Raw genomic sequence first — 15528 nt, 5'->3', positions numbered from 1 at the left:
TGTCATAAAGAATTGGATCTAGCTGAGTGCAGTGGAGCATGCCTGTAATCCCAGCAGCTCGGGAGGCCGAGGCAGGAGGATCGTGAGTTCAAAGCCAGCCTCAGCTAAAGTGAGGCCCTAAGCAACTCAGTGAGACCCTGTCTCTAAATGAAATACAAAATATGGCTGAGGATGTAGCTCCATTGTCGAGTGCCCCCTGAGTTTAATCCCTAGTACCTCCCACCCCCGAAAAAAAAAAAAAGCTGGATCTAAGCCTTAATGTTTGGGTGGAATTTTTATAAACTAATACAAAGGAAGAAAGGAATATCATGAATAAAGAAGAAAGATTTCTGGGAATTGTTCCTCTGGGTTAGATGGAGGATATGGCTGGAGATGCTGTTAGGAAGATGCCAGGATCAGTGAGGAAGGTGGGCTACATAGTCATAGGAAGCTTGAAGGATTTTGAGCAGGGGATCATCATCATTTGGACTTGAAAGTAGGCCATAAGAGACACTGGGAAGAGGCAGGGAGGGCCTTCAAGAAGTGTTTCAGCATTTAGAGAAAAGGGATTGGGGCTGGAACTGGGGCAAGAGCAGAGGAAATGGGAAAGAGGGAGGAAAAGCATCTGTGTTTTCCATTTAAACTTGGCAAATGATCGATTTGGAGAGAACAGACAGGCAGCCCTGGGCTAATGCAGATGGTCCTCTCTTTGTTTGTTTCATATTCCAGCTTCCCGATCACTGGGAAAAAGCTGTCATCACAGTGCAGCGACCTGGGAAGATTCCAACCAGCAGCCGATGTGGTAACACTGTTCCTGATGATGACAACCAGGTGGTGTCATTATCACCAGGCTCAAGGTCAGTGTGACAGAGGTTTGCAGCTCCACAGAACTAACTAAAATTAACAACATCAACAACAACAAAAATTTTTTTTTGTCTAGTCTGTTGTAAGTAGTAGTTACTGTTTCAGAGCCAGACATTGACTATGGACTTGCTTCCTTTGGAATTGTCACTATAGAGCTTTCATTTTTCATTCTATTTTTTATTTTTTGTTTTTTGGATATTTATGGGCTGTTTGTTGTCTTCTCTTGTCTGTGGGCAGATACGTTGTCCTTCCCCGCCCTGTGTGCTTTGAGAAGGGTATGAACTACACGGTGAGGCTGGAGCTGCCCCAGTACACTTCTTCCGATACTGACGTGGAGAGCCCCTACACACTCATTGACTCAGTAAGTGCCAGGTCGCCTTTGACACATACAGGAAAGCCTGGGCAGAAAGTACCCAACTGAGCCAGATGCCATGGTGCACATCATCATCCCAGCTACTTAGTAGAAGGAGGTAGGAGGATCTCAAGTTCAAGGCCAGTCTGGGCAACTTAGCAAGACCTTGTCTCAAAATGGAAAATAAAAAAGGCTTGGGATGTAGTGTTCATCTGAGTTCAATCCCCATTATCAAGCACACAAAAAAGAGCTCAAATGCCAGGTGCAGTGGCACACGCCTATAATCCCAGTAGCTCGGGAGGCTGAGGCAGGAGGATCACAAGTTCAAAGCCAGCATCAGCAACTTAGCAAACCTTAAATAACTTAGCAAAATATAAAATATAAAACACATACATATAAATAAAATATAAAAGAAGGGGGCTGCAGTTGTAGCTCAGTGGTAGAGCAATTGCCTAGCATGTGTGAGACACTGGTTTTGATCCTCAGCACCACATAAAAATAAAGTTATTTTTTTAAAAAAGTGAATGTTTAAAAGTATAAACATAAGCACCCTGGGTTCAATCCCCAGTACCAAAATTTTTAAAAAGTGCCCAAATGCTTCCTGGAGGTGTTATCGGGGTAGCGCCCATGGAGAGGTAAAGCAGATTATTCTTTCTCCCTTCCAAGTTCACCTTGCTTACAAAATTCTACCCAATGGAAAAGATCTACTTAAACTGCTTTTCTCCCAAAATAGGAAATGCCTTAAACAATAGCATTTCAAAAACAGTCATGCAATGTAAAGTATATCTAAGCTTTTCCTGGCCAGAAGGTTCAAGAATAGGAAGGATTTCACTTAATGAGTCAGATTTTCTTCTGTTCAGGAAACAAAGAGGCCTTGGGGGTTTTATCTGTTTACTTGCTTTAACTGATGATGTGGACACAGCCATCAGGATTTTTTGCTGTTTTCATTCTTTTGCAGCTTGTTCTCATGCCTTATTGTAAATCGCTGGACATTTTCACCACGGGAGGCTCAGGAGATGGGGTCACCAACAGTGTCTGGGACACCTTTCAGAGATACCGGTGTCTGGAGAACAGCAGAAGTGTTGTGAAGACACCAATGACTGATGTCTGCAGAAACATCATCTTTAGCATTTCCGCCCTGTTACATCAAATGGGCCTGGGTAGGTGTAGCCTGGCAGCTGAGGCAGGTGCTGCTTCCTGCTCTGAGTGTGCTTGGCATCAGAGGTGCACTGGAGTGCAGACCCAGTGGTTCCGTGTTTAAACGAAGGAGATGGTGTCTGTATGAGGTTTTGTCTTCATTTTAAGTAATATTTTGGTAATCGAGCTAGGTGTGGTTCACCTGTAATCCCAGCAAGCCTGGAGGCTGCGGCAGGAGGATTGCAAGTTGAGACCTGGTTCACTAATTTAGCAAGACCCTGTTGGAAAAAATTAAAAAAATAAAAAAATAAAAAATAAAAAATAGCTCAGTGGTAAAGTGCTCCTGGGCTCAACCCAAAATTAATAGATAACTGAGCACCATTAAAGATGGAATCAGTGTTTAAGAAATATATGAACAGCAGGTGACTAGGGAAAAATCCCTGAGGATATAGCATGTCCATAGGTAGAGAGGGGAATTGGGTGGAGTCAGAGGAGCATCAAATAACAGAAATTTGTTTTTCTGTGAAAGGTCAGAGAAAGGTCCAAGTCCTGTGATATTTGAGCTCTGAAGACCAGGCAAAAAGCCGGAATGACTGTCTGCCTAGAAAAACTGGTTTGATCTGTCCTCTCTGCCCTATTTCTTCTCTCCCACTTGGCACAGGAATGATACTGTTTGAAATTTGGATTCTGAATAAGCCAGAGTAGTAAGAGCTAGGACCAGGGTGGGCCAGCAGAGAGGAGGTGGGCCAGCTCAGAGGCGGGTGTGAGGTGCTGCTGCTTATGTCATAGATTCTGGCCTGTCTCCACCCTACAGCTTGCGAATGTGACCCTCAGGGCTCCTTGAGTTCTGTGTGTGACCCCAGCGGAGGCCAGTGCCAGTGTCGGCCAAACGTGGTTGGAAGAACCTGTGACAGGTGTGCACCTGGAACCTTTGGCTTTGGCCCCAGCGGATGCAAACGTAGGTGTATGGGAAGCCCTGTTAGGTGTTCAGATGAGCAACACAGTGACCGGGTGGGGTGGGGGAGGTGTTTCATCCCTCCCGAAGGCAGTGCTGGAGCTGATCACATGAGCCCACGAACATTTGGATTTGGAAACAAGTTTGCTAATTTTTAAAAGGGTGCTCTGACACGTCTCTATATTATTCAGTGAGTTTCTCAAGGCATTTCCTTGTTGGCCTCTTTCTGCAGCTTGTGACTGCCACCCTCAAGGATCCGTCAATGCCTTCTGCGATGCGATCACTGGCCAGTGCCACTGTTTCCACGGGGTGTATGCTCGGCAGTGTGACCAGTGTTTACCTGGGTACTGGGGCTTTCCAAGTTGCCAGCCCTGCCAGTGCAACGGGCATGCCGATGACTGTGACTCAGTGACCGGGGAGTGCTTGGGCTGCCAGGACTACACCACAGGCCACAACTGTGAGAGGTATGTGCACACCGCCTCTTGTAAGACAAGAGTGATGTTGTCCTTGGCTGAGCAAATATTTTCTTAGACAAATCACAGACTTCATCTCTGCTGGGCTCCACGTGGCTCATTCATTTCTTACCACCTTGGTATTTCCTAGGAGCTCATTCATTTATGCAGCACAAATGTAGTTTATAACTTGTATGTGCCAGGCAGTGGCCTGTTGCTGGGGATGTGGCAGAGAACAAAACTACCATGAATCTGCCCTCATGGAGTCATTTTAGAGCTCACCAATAGGTCTGTGAAGACATCATGTCTCTGTCTCGGCACATTCTGGCCTCAGATGGGAGTTGTGAAATGTTAGTCCCTAATTTGGGTCAAAGGAGAAACCAAATCCAAATGGAATTAGTCATTTTAAGTAGCTTTGTTTTTCAAAACATTTTATGCAATCCCAGTTTCCAGGAGACATATAAAATGTGCACAAGCAGAACTGTTCTAGCAAGTGTTAATTGAGAAATTATTGTGATTGTAAAGCACTCGGAAGAGTAGACATAAAATGTACCTCCATTGACATTAACAATTTAGTTCAATAGATAAAAATAGTCTGTGAAAAATTACACACTGACTTATCCTTTCATGACTAAGAAAGCCTTACTGTTAGAAACTGCTTTTTTTTTTGCGGGTGGGTGGGGGAATTATAGTTTCCACCTTTCCATATCCATAAAAATTTTCTTGTAATATCTGTCCATAAATATAGTCACTTGTAAGACTTCAGCAGGTGCTTCATTTGGTGCTAGTTGCTTATCAGGTGAAAAATGTTTAGTGAAAACTGAGTATATGGTTAACTTAAGGCATTTAAAAACATTCATGAAGCAAACACATGACTCTTGGCCTGATGCTAAAGTGGTATTTAAGAATTTGAATCAAAGTCATCACAAAATTGTGCTGTAAAAAGAACACAAGGGAAGAGTTACACAGGGATGAAAGTAGGAAATTAATATATCACTGTCATCTTTTGTTTTCTGCCCTAGATTTTTCTTTGTTGACTGTCCAGAGGGAGATGGAGAATTAGTATGAGAAAGAGATAGATGAAAAAATAAGATTAACCAGAAGAGAGGAGGGTAGGGAACAAAGGTGGCTTACCCACAGTGCTGATTCAAAATGAGACACACGGGAATGTTGAAAGAGCATCGGTTGAGAACAGACTGGTTGATATTTGCAACTATCTTTGGGATTTTATTGGTAAAGGTTTTTTGTTTGTTTGTTTTGTTTTTAATTTTTTTTAAAAAAAAGAATAGGAAGTGATGTGGGAGAAAAGATTTTTAACCCTGGGGTTTGGAGGACAACCCTTTTTTAACAGTATTGGGAGTTCTGCCTTCTAGTTTGAGCCAATTTTTCATCCTTCTTTTCCTTATTCCCAGATGATCAAAATTTCAATCCCACAAATTTAAAACTGCATGCTAGATTTGTTCTTGAGGGAGGAAATAAGGGGCAGGGCAGGAAATGTACGTCCTATTTGTCATGACGTCTTATGTTTTATTTTACTTAGAAAAGTCCCAGAAATTTCCTCAGATACCATTGTACAAAATTGCTTCATCACTATGAATTTCCCAGCACCTAGCACATAATTAAGAAGTATGTCCATGTATTATTTCTGCATCTAATCAAATATATGATTAATTTTCTCAGAACAGGAAATTAATTCTCTCTTTTCCCCCACTTTAAAAATATATTACCTCTACCTCCAAAAAAGCATGAAAAATAGGCAGGGGTTGTGGCTCAGTCCTTGGTAGAGCACGTGCCTGGCATACGTGAGGCCCTGATTTCTATCCCCAGCACCCTAAAACAAAACAGAGAAAACACACTGAATTGGAAATCATGGTCCGCCTCTGCTTCCAACTGGCTTTATAACTTTGGGTGAGTTCAAGTATTCAGTTTCCTATAAGTATAACTAGGATAGATGGATTTATCTTGAAGATATTTTCATGACACAGTAAAAGAATCTCTTGCTGAAAGTCAGCAATTGAAATAATAGCTCATTATCTAACAAGGTATATAAGCTTGGCAAATCATTCGGGCTCCATTGACCCCTGTTCTATAAGTTGAGAGGATTGGACCTGCTAAATTGGGGAGTTAATAAATGGCCTCCCTCATTGCTGACCAAGTTTGCCACCATGTGAGACATGGATTCCAAAGTCACTTAGTTGCAGAGCATCCCTGTCCACTTTCTTACTGGTTAAAAACTGGATCAGACGCGTGGTTGCTAACATTTCATTTCTCCCCAACATGATGCACAAACCATGTCCACAAAGACTGACTCCTTAGGGAAAAGAGGGAGCAGAACCCAACACTTGGGGCAAGCAGATAACTTATGGGACAAACAAGTGTACGTGGGGAATCCTTTATCTGAGGAGCTGTGAGCAAGTGGCCATGTGAGATGACGGTATCATCCTAATGATAGTAGTCCTCCAACTGTGATGCCCACATCAGTAGCATCAGCACCACCTGGGACCTATTGAGTCAGAAGCTTGAGGAGAGGAGCCGAGCTATGTTTTAACAGGTCCTCCATGGGACCCCAATTGGGGTAAAAGTTTGAAAAACCACTGCTTCTGTGGAAAGTTCTCCATGTGGAAACATGGGGAATGGGGGAAGATGTCCCCAAGCAGAACACAGTTTCTAAGACTTTTCTTGGAACAGGTTTCTTAAAACTGGATCATGGCTCACTCTCTCTCGTGACTGCTGCAGGTGCTTGGCTGGTTACTATGGTGACCCCATCATTGGGTCAGGAGATCACTGCCGCCCTTGCCCTTGCCCAGATGGTCCTGGCAGTGGACGCCAGTTTGCCAGGAGCTGTTACCAAGATCCTGTGACTCTACAGCTTGCCTGTGTTTGTGATCCTGGGTACATTGGTAAGTCATGTACCAACTTTAGGAGGTAAAGAGGGAGGAAAGGGTAGTATTTGAGATCATTGTTGAGGAGAAGGAGATGAAGGGTGAGTTAGTTAAGGTCACTTTTACAATCCTTAAGTAAAAGTTAAGGGAATTGGACAGATCCTTCTATTGTCATACTTGGCATGTGGGTAGAGTTAATTCTTGAGTCCCTAAGATAATAATGTTATCAAGTGCACATGGGAAGCTCTTCCCCTGGAAAGCTGTGAGCAAGTGGCTACATGAGGTGAGGATATCAAGTTCATTCAAATCTACACAAAACCCTGTGAGACCTTTTTCTGTTCTTAAACAGTAGGAAGATTAGTTTCTGTTTCTCTCTTCCCTTGTCTGACTCCTAGCCAAACTGTCTCAAAGCAGTGAGGTGGCCAAATGGTGGCAGAAGGATGAAAAAGAATATCATCTAAGAAACTGGCAGATAGCCGTGTTGGTCAGAGCTGAACATTTTCCTCACTGATTTATTATTAAAATCACATTGTCTGTTCATACTTAGTGAATTTAGCTGGTCATGAGCATCAGCTCCTTCTTATTTCATTATCAAAACCTCTGCTTCAATACTAGCTCTGCTTTTGTGTGGTTCACATAAGCCTGAGATTCAAGGATTTCTTAAGAAAATTGGTCATCATCAAGAATCCCATTTTTCAGGTTGTTTCAGAAAGTGCAGTGGTTTTTCAGTTTATATAATTCTTGGGGTAGGAGTTTAATATCGAGTTACCCTTTATAGTGTCCATCTCTGTCTAGCTCCTGGCCCACTCGACCCCTGTATAATGAGAAGCTAAAGTCCCACGTGCTAAGAGTCTTGCAACTGTCTTGCCCTGCTGTTGCCTCCAAGGCCACAGAATACTTCCCTCCCCTCACAGCTAAGAAGCCTGATGGAGTGGTCTCAGGCTCTGTCAATAGCACAGTGAAGACAAGCAGCCAGATTAGCTCTCTAGGCAGGAATATCAGCGGACTGTGATCTGGCTTTTTAGTCAAGCTGATAGACTTGTATTTTTGTTTCTGTTTTTGTTTGTTTTTGCTCACTAGGCTCCAGATGTGAGGACTGTGCCTCAGGATACTTTGGCAATCCCTCCAATGTTGGGGGGTCCTGTCAGCCTTGCCAGTGTCACCACAACATTGACACAACAGACCCAGAAGCTTGTGACAAGGAGACTGGAAGGTGTCTCAAGTGCCTGTACCACACGGAAGGGGACCATTGCCAGTTCTGCCGATTTGGGTACTATGGTGATGCCCTCCGGCAGGACTGTAGAAGTAAGATTTACATTCTCTTTGCCCTTGGTTGAAATGATTGTCACCTTTCTCTTAATCATCAGGTGGTTGTTTGTATCATTAGTTCAGAAAGGTTATATTTTCAGTTTTAATAAAAAAGATGAGACTGAGCCGGGTGCAGTGGCACACACCTGTAATCCCAGCGACTTGAGAGGCTGAGGCAGGAGGATGGCAAGTTCAAAGCCAGCCTCAGAAATGGCAAGGTGCTGAGCAATTGAGTGAGGCCTCATCTCTAAATAAAATACACAATAGGGCTGCTAGGGATGTGGTTCAGTGGTTGAGTGCCCCTGAGTTAAATCCCTAAAACAAGGATGAGACCGAATTGGTTTTTAGCATTCCACCATTTTCTGGCAAGTTGTGGAGTCTCAAGATATGGTTCAATGTCAGGGAGAGAAAACCAAAACGGAAAACTGGCTGTGACCATGATAAATGGCACACAAAGAGTGTGTGGGTGTCGTCTTCTACCTAGGAACTTGCTGACCAAATGGGACTTGGGAGATTCTAAATACCACTGTAGGCCACACCTTTTCCAGAGTCATTGATGAGCAGAGCCCTACAGCTTAGTGAAAAGGAGTAACATTTCTAAAATCTTTCACATTTTTTTTCTCTCTTATCCAGAGATCAGTTAGAGCCTTCTCTGCTGCTCAAAGCCCTTAGGCCACTGTTGGTCTATAGAAACCTGTGTGGAATGTGGGGACCAGCAGGACCAGATTCCTTCAAGCCTTACTAGCTTAAAGGGCTTCTTTCTACCCTGTTCTTTCTGACATATTCATTACTGCATTTTCTTGCCAAGAATTTGAAATTTTTGGATATTTCTATTCCCGTAGGCATAGATCTTTTTAAATTTCCAATTAAATCTTCAGTTTTAAAATGTTTCACCAGCAGCTTATTAGATCTGTATATCTGGAAAATACTCCTAGGCAAAATCTGTCATTGTGCATTGTGCAAATATGTCATTTGCCTGAGAAATGTCAGAATGATGTAGTATATCATAACAACTTCCAAAGAGCAGTAATTTTAGATTTTTTCCGTTCCTTCTTGCCTGTCAAGATTGAGATCTGGAGAGGGAAAACCTTAGCTGATGAGCTGTATCCAGCTTCTGCATACCTGTGTGCATGTGAGTGTAACTACAGGTAAAGCTGATCATGCTGTTCTTTTTCAGAGTGTGTCTGCAATTACCTGGGCACCGTGCAGGAGCACTGTAATGGGTCTGACTGTCAGTGTGACAAAGCCACTGGTCAGTGCTTGTGTCTTCCTAATGTGATCGGGCAGAACTGTGACCGCTGTGCGCCCAATACCTGGCAGCTGGCCAGTGGGACTGGGTGTGACCCATGTGACTGTAATTCTGCACATTCCTTCGGACCATCTTGTAATGAGGTAAGGGGCTGTGGCAGAGGAGTGAGGATTGGATGAGCCTAGGTGACAACTAGACCACTAGGTGGCTTTGCCCCAATTATTGAAAGGCCAATACAGAAGTTGGCAGGCACTGTATGAGCTGGATATCAGCCCTTAATTTGTCCCCCTTCTTGGCTAAGGTGACTAATTCTGCAGCGTCCTCATCTGATGCATCCATAGAATTTCATTTTAGTGCCCCACTGCAGATGTAGACTCACCAGAGTGGGCCAGAGTGGGCCCCTTCCTTGTCTGGCCCCCAAATCAGACTTTTTTTTCTTACTCAGTTTCAAAGGAACCGAATAGCCATACCCAGCACTGTAAAGAGTGTTATTGTTTACTCACACAGGCTGAGTCACATGCTGCTAAGTCATGTGAATCAGATAGCCTAAGATTAATGTTGATCTGTGAGGATAAACAGGAAAGGAGCTGATGACTGGAGGCTGAGGCAGAAGGATCACAAGTTTGAGGACAGCCTCAGCAACTTAGCAAAACCTTTCAGAAAAAAAATGAAAAAAAAAAAAAAAAAGAATGAGGAAAGGTGTAAATCAATTGTATCATGCTGTGGCCCTGCTTAAACACTGTTGCAGGAGAGCAGATAAAAAGTGCTGGTACCAAAGCTAGAGGAACAAGCCTCTCCTCAGTCAGCATGTGCAGGCCTAATCGGGCAGACAGCTCAGTCCATTCCTACCTGGCAACTAGGGGTGAAGAGTGACAATTAACTTCTGCCCTGAAGCCACTTGAACCATGATCTATGTTCTGGACGCAGTTCACAGGGCAGTGCCAGTGCATGCCGGGATTTGGAGGCCGTACCTGCAGCGAGTGTCAGGAGCTCTTCTGGGGAGATCCCGACGTGGAATGCCGAGGTGAGGTGCAGTATTCTATTGTTAACGTTGATGGTGATAGTAGGAGCAGGCTCTATAAGCATTGAAGGTAACATTTTAATAAACCGTTTCAACTCTTTGCTATTCTTCTGTTTCTAATTTTCCTTCCCTTTTTAAAATTTATAATTAGATATTTTCTATAGTTTGTGTGCTCTTTGGCATATTTTCTTTGTTGCACACACCATGTAGTAAGTTCCCTGTTGGACTCTAAATTTTAAAAATGATCGTTTTCTCTTTTGGATAACCTCATCTTTTTTGGATGAGAAAAAGAAATAACAGATCCTGAGTGAGCAACTCTTAAAATATCTCCTTTTAAAAGGCCAGAAATTTAGGAACTATGTTCCTTAACAGGAAAACTTCAAACAGTGGACCACACCAAAGCAAATTCATATGATTTGTTCTTAAGCTGAGACTTAGCTAGAAGGATTTGTGAGGACATCTTTGATTAAGGTTTGTTTCACAGAGTGGGTGTTGTTTGTTGTGTCAATAAACAAATACTCTTTCATTCATCACTGTCAGTCCAGATGTTGGTTCTAATGAGCTCAGACTTTCTCACTTCTGTTAGAAGATATTGACAGTCAGTGGACCAGTTGCTCAAAGATATCTCTAGAAATTAAACCCCGGTTTCTGCAGGGCCCTGGTCACTATCTGTTGAATTCCTCAATCTTATAGTGCCCCAAGGGCTTGATTCTTTTCTACAGAATGGCTCTGTCTTTGCTTAGACCCTGATTCTATCAGCCTGTGTCATTGGCCAAACAGCCTTGACTGCCAAAGCTCTCTGACCTTTTGCTCTATTGGCATGAAAAGCCTTATACTCAAGAGCCGAGTCAATCAGAGAATTGTTCATGGAGTAGTCAGAACTTTACCCCTTACCCTTTTATCTTTTCTTTAAACTTTTGCCTCTAATTCTGTCAGAGAAATTGTGGCTTATGGACCCCCACATCAGCTTGTTTGGGTCAAAATTTAAATTGTGTTTTAGAAACTTCGTGAAGAATGAGATTCGTAGCATTGGAGTTCACCAACTTCTTTGTTCATTTTATCTAGAAGAAAAGTCAGCTTATTACATAGGAAACTGATAAGCAGGAAAAACAAACACGTAATACACAACCCAAACCAAGTTTTCTGCAAGGAAAAGTGGTTCATTTAAGACATGTATATGCCTTTCAGCATCTCCCTTGGGTATTTCCTTTTTAAGGTGATCAGACTTTAGTTAAGGAAGAAACCACAAACATCATGTAGCTTTAGGACTTTCCTGTTGCGCAGTGGTATCCCAGCAGCTCGGGGCAACAGGGAGCCAGGCAGGTGGAGAATCCCATAGCCCAGAGCTTGAGTCCTGGAGCCAGGCTGCCTGGGTTCAGGTTAAACACTCTTTCTGTGCTAGGAGAACACCAAGCCCCTGCTCATCTCTGCCACCCAGCACATTCCTCCCTTTACTCGGTTTGCCATGAATATTTCTAATCTTCTTTCTATGATTTTACATTTATAATTTTTAAAATAAAGCATGCAGAATTTGCTTTTTAAAAATTCAACCTCAGTTCTTTGCATTTTCATTACCCTCTTATTATAATTTGAGTCTTCCCATTCATTCAGCCTATCCCTATTATGTTTTAGACGTGAGGTGTCTTCCAGAAGTTCCGGTGTGAGATAATTGAAGAAAGTTCAGAGGTGAAATGATTGGGTTATGAGATCCTTAGCCTAATCAGTGCTTTAATCCACTTGATTAACTGGGTGTAACTATAGGCTGGTAGGGTTTGGCTGGAGGAGTCTTTGGGGTATCTACTTTGTCCTTGGTTAGCTGAGCTTAGTCTCTTCTCTGCTTCCTGAGCCGCTTTTCTGTACCACACTTCCACCGTGATGTTCTACCTGAACCCAGACTCAGAGCAGTAGAATCGACCAGATCTGGATTGAGACCTCTGAAATCATGAGCTCCAAATAAACTTTTCCTTTCTAATTGTTCTTATTAGGTTTTTGGTAATAACAACAAAAAAAAGCCGAGTAAAAACCCCAACCAGTAAAAAGTTGGTTGCAAGACATTTGGAGATAGTACACAGATTCAAGGGAAAATACCCTAGAGGTATTGACAGGTTCTAGATATAGGAGTTCCATTCTCTCCTTACTTTCTTATTAAATTATGACACTTTTCCAATCTCATCTTCAGGATTTTTTCTAAATGGGAACCAGAAAGCCCCTTTTTCCAAAGTGTTAAAATCTAAGTGTAAAATACCTAACCTCATTGCTAGCTTGGGCAATTCAGGGTTATAAGATGTTGTCGTATCTTTTTGCGTGTTAAGATCCATGATGTCCTTTGTGTCCACATTGACTGGGCTGGGGTGAGACATTTGGAAATTTTGCGGAAGGGGAGCATTTGGGTTATCACTGTGATGGGGCGGTTGCCATAGATGTTTGGTGTTCAGAAGCCAAGAATGACAAATGTCCCATAGTGCTTAAGGCAGGCTCTCAGGCAAGAATATTTGGGTCCCAAATGCCTTTGATATCTTGCAGAGGAGACTCAAAACCTAGAAAGCATCTAGAGAGAGTGAGAATTGAATTCATAATGGGTGATTCATTGCCAACCATAGGGCCTGTGCACACTGGAAGGAAATGGGAGCTAGATCCAATATGGTACAGTGATCACAGGGCCAGTAGGAAGCAGACTGGGCTCAGGGTTTTCTTTGCAGTGCTATGCATTGGAAATGGGAGTAACAGAACTCAAGGAACTGGGTCCAAAGATCAACAAAGAAGAAGTGTTATCTAAAATTAGATGGGACCATGGGGAAAGAACATACTCTTTTCTTGAATTATGTAATTAATTGCCAAATATGTTTTCAGTTGAAATGGTTTGTTGGAGGGCACAAATTTAGACTTTCTGGTGCCATCTTGCAAACAATAAGCTTATAGAAAGACTTAGGTCATAGCTAAGTATTCTCCTTATGGAAAAAAAATGTAGTTATGTAAAAGACAAATGAGTTGAGCCTCCAACATAAAAATTGTTGAATGTTCCTATTGTCCCAGCAAGTTGGGGCTCTTGGCTGATGGTGCCTAGTCTGAACAAGCCCACCACTGTGCTGGGATGGAGAGAAAATCTCATCCACCCACTGCAGAATATGCTAGGGGAAAGTTCAGCCTGGAGCTCTGCATTGTGCCCCCCAGAAGCTAAAGGGTCACATAAGGAATCGTTCTGTTGATTCATAGATTGCAAAGGGAGGGTACGGTTTCCATTGGGGCCTTGGCTCTTAGAAAAGGTCAGTGTCTCTAAACCCAGAGGAAGGAAGGCAACTGTGGGACACAGGTGAGAGGCCCTTGGCAGTGGCCATTTTTTCCCATCATGTTTGTTTCTTATTTCACATTTCTCCAGTAGAAAAATGGTACATTCCTTTGCCCACACAGTCATCTTCAGAATGCCTGAATTCTTTTCTCAGGTTAGAATTTCTTCTACAATCACCCCTGCCTCCCCCCCCCCTTTTTTTTTAATTTCCATTGTGCTTCAGAAAATCGGACTTTGAGTCTTTGGAGAACTACAGATTCTGTTGATAAGCGAGTGAAGACACATCTAATCCTAATAACAGAATGTGGGTCCCTGGAAGTGGGGAGCTAGACTAAAAGTGGGCAGACTGTAGCCAGGGACCTCACACAGGCCACTGCCCACACTGGGAACAGAAGCTTGGAGGCTGCGTTGTTTGTATCTTCTCTGTGGCTGCTTGTGCTGCAGTGCCAGAGTTGAATAGTCATGACGGACAGAATGGCCAGCAAAACCTCAAATGGTCACTCAATGAATCTTTATGTAAAAAGTTTGCAACTCCTGGACTAGTCAGGCAGCCAGTTTCTGTAGTGAAATCATAGTCATCCTCCCACTTTCATTCCAAAATTGAAGTTATAGTACGGAGGCCAAAAAAGGGAAGGGGTAGGAACGATCGTCAGAAAATAGAAAACCACATATAAGATATACAAAGTATTCAAGTGTTTCTTTAGTGAAATGGAAATGTCCAGGTAAAACATCAGCTAACCTTTTAGTCTTGCTGTAAATCCTAGAGACCCATTTTACTTAAAAAACAAAGCTGGTGGCAGCAGATAATCTGTCATCTGATACTTCAGATGAAGCACTTTCCCCTGTCCCAAGGCAAATTTAAGTGTCCAACAGAAAGGTGGATAATGAGCCCAGCATTGACTGATAGATGCACAGTGGTGAGTGGACAGGTCTCTCGCCTCAACAGGAGGTGCTTGCAGGCTATTTGGGGAAATGGAGCACAGAAAGCAGGAAAAGGGTAGAACAAATCTTTTCGGTTGTCAGGGCAAGATCAGTGGGAACTGACGTCATTAGAAAAGGTCTCAAGGAAAAAGTTACCTTTATTGGGCATTTACAGAGAATCTGCTCAATGTTGAACATTTTCACACATGCGATATCAGTCTTCATTTTATCCTTGCAGCCACCTTTGGGGGTAAGTCTAACCTCCCTGTCATAGTTGGCTAATCTCAGACTCACGCTTGACTGAAGATGTTCCTCAGTGAGGGCAGGGCAGGGCTCTGAGGCCATGCCTGTGCACCCAATCCTGCTCTTTCCACAGGCTTAGTGGCTCCTTGTTGGTAGCTGGTATTTAGAAATTACTGTCCTAGCTGAAGGACGATAAGGACGTTGTGTAGTGACAAAGCCATAGGAAGTACCTATAGGAAAAAGAGTTAGCTGGAGTCTTGGAAGATTTGGTTTCACAACTGTGAAAAGCCTCTGATGACAATTCCTGAGGGTAGACTTTGCTCAATGGTGAAATCAGGTCTGGAGGAGCAGAGGGAAGGGTATGAGGAAAGCAGGTTTCCATTCCAACACTGACTTGCACATGTTTTCCGCTGGGCCTCAACATCTTCTAAATTGGTACAATAGTCTTCATGTACCTACCTCTTAGGAATTGTTTTAAATAAGAAAACTTAAATACAACAGACACTAGTGTGGCAATATGTAAATCAATGGATGTGTAACCGATGTGATTCTGCAATCTGTATACGGGGTAAAAATGGGAGTTCATAACCCACTTGAATCAAAGTGTGAAATATGATATATCAAGAACTATGTAATGTTTTGAACAACCAACAATAAAAATTTTTAAAAAAAAAAAGAAGAAAACTTAGTAAACACAGAGGATACCTCCTGACCACAGAACAGAGAATTTATTTGTAGATGAAAATGGAATTCTTGGGGCTTGTTAATTCTTGGGACTGGGGCTATAGCTCAGTGGTAGAGCGCTCGCCTAGCACATGCAAGGCCCTGGGTTCGATCCTCAGCACCACATAAAAATAAATAAATAAAAAATAAAAGCAT

At 42.8% G+C, this 15528-nt stretch overlaps 1 protein-coding gene across 1 annotated transcript in view; it reads left to right on the top strand.

Annotated features, from left to right (window-relative positions):
• Lamb1 (laminin subunit beta 1) overlaps positions 1 to 15528 on the top strand; it is a 68047-nt gene that overhangs the window by 33610 nt on the left and 18909 nt on the right. The window contains exons 16-24 of the mRNA XM_005319439.5: positions 709 to 836; positions 1081 to 1204; positions 2154 to 2355; positions 3147 to 3290; positions 3520 to 3751; positions 6476 to 6639; positions 7702 to 7926; positions 9107 to 9321; positions 10106 to 10202. Of these exons, the coding sequence (XP_005319496.2) occupies positions 709 to 836; positions 1081 to 1204; positions 2154 to 2355; positions 3147 to 3290; positions 3520 to 3751; positions 6476 to 6639; positions 7702 to 7926; positions 9107 to 9321; positions 10106 to 10202 (1531 nt within the window). The remainder of the gene's footprint in view (positions 1 to 708; positions 837 to 1080; positions 1205 to 2153; positions 2356 to 3146; positions 3291 to 3519; positions 3752 to 6475; positions 6640 to 7701; positions 7927 to 9106; positions 9322 to 10105; positions 10203 to 15528) is intronic.

This window comes from Ictidomys tridecemlineatus, chromosome 2 (genome assembly GCF_052094955.1).
Source record: "Ictidomys tridecemlineatus isolate mIctTri1 chromosome 2, mIctTri1.hap1, whole genome shotgun sequence".
In the NCBI taxonomy this organism is placed as follows: domain Eukaryota; kingdom Metazoa; phylum Chordata; class Mammalia; order Rodentia; family Sciuridae; genus Ictidomys; species Ictidomys tridecemlineatus.
This window is presented reverse-complemented; position numbering and strand designations above follow the sequence as displayed.